Source organism: Otolemur garnettii, unplaced genomic scaffold (assembly GCF_000181295.1).
Source record: "Otolemur garnettii isolate 467f Iridium unplaced genomic scaffold, OtoGar3 scaffold00109, whole genome shotgun sequence".
NCBI lineage: Eukaryota > Metazoa > Chordata > Mammalia > Primates > Galagidae > Otolemur > Otolemur garnettii.
In genome coordinates this window covers 2214904-2218870 of record NW_003852504.1, presented here as the reverse complement: position 1 = coordinate 2218870, position 3967 = coordinate 2214904, and the positions used below count along the sequence as shown (strand labels likewise).

At 51.1% G+C, this 3967-nt stretch overlaps 1 protein-coding gene across 1 annotated transcript in view; it reads right to left on the bottom strand.

Annotated features, from left to right (window-relative positions):
* RBMX2 (RNA binding motif protein, X-linked 2) overlaps positions 1-311 on the bottom strand; it is a 12581-nt gene extending 12270 nt beyond the window's left edge. The window contains exon 1 of the mRNA XM_012809613.2: positions 231-311. Coding sequence (XP_012665067.2) covers positions 231-311 — 81 coding nt within the window. The remainder of the gene's footprint in view (positions 1-230) is intronic.
* Positions 312-3967: the final 3656 nt, after the last annotated feature.

Here is a 3967-nt window from a genome sequence, read left to right as displayed (position 1 = left end):
CCTTCGTCCCTTCCCTTCGGTTATCTTCGTGTTCCTTCATCCCTTCCCTTTGGGTCCCTTCGTTTTTTCCCTTCGGGTACCTTCGTGTCCCTTCATCCTTTCCCTTCGGGTCCCTTAGTGTCCCATCATTTTTTCCCTTCGTGTACCTTCATGTCCCTGCCTCCTTTCCCTTTGGGTCCCTTTGTGTCCCTTCATCCCTTCCCTTCGGGAGCCATCGGTCCCTTCGTTACTTCCCTTCGATTATCTTCGTGTATTCGTGTCCCTTCGTCGCTTCCCTTCGGGTCCCTTCGTTCCTTCCCTTCGGGTGCCATCGGTCCCTTCGTTACTTCCCTTCAGTTATCTTCCTGTACCTTTGTAACCTCCCTTAGGGTCCCTTCGTGTCCTTTCGTCCTTTCCCTTCGGGTCCCTTCCTATCCCTTCCTCCCTTCCCTTCAGGTCCGTTCCTGTTCCTTCTTCCCTGCCCTTCGGGTCTCTTCATGTCTCTTCGGGTCCCTTCGTCCCTTCCCTTGGGGTCTCTTTGTGTCCCTTCGTTCCTTCACTTTGGATCCCTTTCTCACATCATTTCGTGTCCATTCCCTTCCCTAGGTCACTTCCCTTCCTTCCCCTTCCATGGGTCCATTCCTTTCCCATTATCACCCATCCTGTCGAGTCCCTTAGTATGGTCCCATTAGGTCACTTTGTCCTTTCCCTTTGTGTCCCTTCATCCCTTCGGTTTGGATCACGTTCTCCGGTCATTTCATGTCCATTCCCTTCCCATTGTCACCCATCCCATCGAGTCCCTTAGGACAGTCCCATCAGGTCACTTGCCATTTCAATTCAGGTCCCTTGGTCCCTTCCCTTCGGGTCCCTTTGTATTCCTTCGTTCCATCCCTTCCCTTCAGGTACCTTCGTGTCCCTTCGTCCCTTCACTTCGGGTCCCTTCGTCCCTGCCCTTCGGGTACCTTCGTGTCCCTTCATTCCTTCACTTCGGATCCCTTTCTCCCGTCATTTCATGTACATTCCCTTCCCTGGGTCTCTTCCCTTCCCTACCCTTCCTGGGTCCATTCCCTTCCCATTGTCACCCACCCTGTCGAGTCCCTTAGTATGGTTCCGTTGGGTCACTTCATCCTTTTCCCTTAGGTCCCTTTGTCCTTTCCCTTGGGGTCCCTTCATATACCTCATTCCTTCCCTTCGGGTACATTCGTGTCCCTTCGTACCTTCCCTTCGGGTAACTTCATCCCCTTCCATTCTTTCCCTTCATGTTCCTTCATCCCTTCCCTTCGGATCACTTTCTGCGGTCATTTCATGTCCCTTCCCTTCCCTACCCTTCTTTGGGTCCATTCCCTTACCATTCTCACCCATACCATCCAGTCCCTTAGTATGCTCACATCGGGTCCTTTCGTGCCTTCCCTTCGGGTCCCTTCGGGTCCCTTCAGGTACCTTCGTGTCCCTTCATCCCTGCCCTTCGGGTAACTTCATGTCCCTTCGGGTACCTTCATGGCCCCTCGTGCCTTGCTTCAGGCCTCTTCGTATCCCTTTGTTCCTTCCCTTCCGGTACCTTCATGTCCCTTTGTCCCTTCCCTTTGGGTACCTTCGTGTCCCTTCGTTCCTTCACTTCGGGTCCCTAAATCCCTTTCCTTCGAATCAGTTCTCCTGTCATTTCTTGTCCTTTCCCTTCCCTACTCTTCTTTGGGTCCATTCCCTTCCCACTGTCACCCATCCCATCAAGTCCGTTAGTATGGTCCCGTCAGGTGACTTCGTCCTTTACCTTCAGGTCCATTTGTCCCTTCCCTTTGAGTCTCTTTGTGTCCCTTGGTTCCTTCTCTTCCGTTACCTTTGTGTCCCTTCGTCCCTTCCCTTTGGGTAACTTCGTGTCCCTTCATCCTTCACTTCAGATCCCTTCGGGTCCCTTCATCCCATTCGTCCGTTCCCTTAGAGTCCCTTCATGTCCCGTTGTCCCTTCCCTTCAGGTCCCATCGTGTCCCTTCATCCTTCCCCTTCGGGTCCCTTCGGGTCTCTTCGTTCCTTCCCTTTGGTTATCTTCGTGTCACTTCGTCCCTTCCCTTCGGGTCCCTTCATCTGCTCCCTTCGGGTCCCTTCGTGTCCCTTCATCCCTTCCCTTCAGGTCCCTTCCTCCACTCCTTTCGGGTCCCTTCCTCCGCTCCCTTCGGGTCCCTTCGTATCCCTTTGTCCCTTCCCTTCGGGTCCCTTCGTCTGCTCCCTTCGGGTCCCTTCGTATCCCTTCGTCCCTTCCCTTCGGGTACCTTCATGTCCCCTCATCCCTTTTTTTCGTGCGGCTTCGTCCCTTCCCTCCAGGTCCCTTCGGGTCCCTTTGTTCCTTCCCTTCAGGTACGTTCGTGTCCCTTCGTACCTGCCCTTCGTGTAACTTCGTGTCTCTTTGTTCCTTCCCTTCCCTTCATGTCCCTTTGTCCCTTCCCTTCATGTTCCTTCATCTCTTCCCTTCAGATCCATTTGTACAATCATTTACTGTCCCTTCTCTTACCTGGGTCACATGCGTCCATACCCTTCCTGTAGTCCATTCCATTCCCATTGTCACCAATCCCGTCGAGTCCCTTAATGTGGTCCCGTCGGGTCACTTCGTCTTTTCCCTTCAGGTCCTTTAGTTCCCTCCCTTCGTGTCTCTTTATGTCCCTTCGTTCCTTCCCTTCCGGTACATTCCTGTCCCTTCATCCCTTCCTCTCGTGTCTCTTCGTACCTTCCCTTCCGGTACCTTCGTCCCCCTTCTTCCCTTCCCTTCAGGTCCCTTCGTGTCCCTTCATTCTTGTCCTTTGGGTCCCATCATGTTTCTTTGTCCCTTCCCTTCGGGTACATTCGGGTCCACTTGTCCCTTCTCTTCATGTTCCTTCATCCCTTCCCTTCGCGTCCGTTTGTTCCTTCCCTTTGGGTACATTCATGTCCCTTCATCCCTGCCCTTAGGGTAACTTCATGTCCCGTCATCACTTCCCTTCATGTCCCTTCATGCCTTCCCTTCTGATCCCTTTGTCCCCTCATTTCACGTCCCTTTCCTTCCTTGGGTCACTTCCCTTCCCTACCATTCCTGGGATCCATTCTCTTCCCATTTTCACCCATCCCGTCCCGTCCCTAAGTCCGTTCCCATCACGTCCCTTCGTCCTTTCCCTTCATTCCCTTCATCCCTTCCCTTCAGGTCCCTTCATGTCCCTTCGTGTCCCTTTGTCCCCCTTCATCCCTATCCTTTGGGTCCCTTCATCCCTTCCCTTCAGCTCCCTTTTTTGAGACAGGTTTACTTTGTTGCCCTTGGTAGAGTGCTGTAGCCTCAAAGCTCATAGCAACCTCAAATTCTTGGGCTAAAGCCATTCTCTTGTCTCAGCCTCCCAAGTAGCTAGGACTACAGGTGCCCACTACAACACCTGGCTATTTCTAGAGAGGAGGTCTCCAGCCGGCTCAAGCTGGTCTCTAACTCATGAGCACAAGCAATCCACCTACCTCAGCCTCCCAGAGTGCAAGGATTACATCCTTCTGAGTCTTAACCTTTTATCTGCCAATCTCTTGTGAGTTTAGTAGGAATTAGTTGACAGAACCTTTAGTTCCCCCATGATAAATTATTACAATTATTAAAATTACTAATATTAAATATTAATATTAAATTATTAAAAGTGACCTGATAAACAGAGGGCCAGCGCTTTAATAGTGAGAATATCAAGTTAGATTTCTCTCTGTGTTAGTTTGGGTCCTTGATGACAAGTGCAGGAGATTTTGAGGAAGGATGGGGGAAGTGGAGGAATCTGGGAAATGTATCAGACTTTGTAAGTCTGATAAAAGTGAACTACCTAACCTGTGTTTGTCTTTTCTTTGTTTTTTTTTTTGTTTGTTTGTTTGTTTGTTGAGACAGAGTCTCACTTTGTCGCCCTTGATAGAGTGCTATGGCATCTTAGCTCACAACAACTTTAAGCTCCTGGGTTCAGGTGATCCTCTTGCCCCAGCCTCCCAAGTGGCTGGGACTATAGGT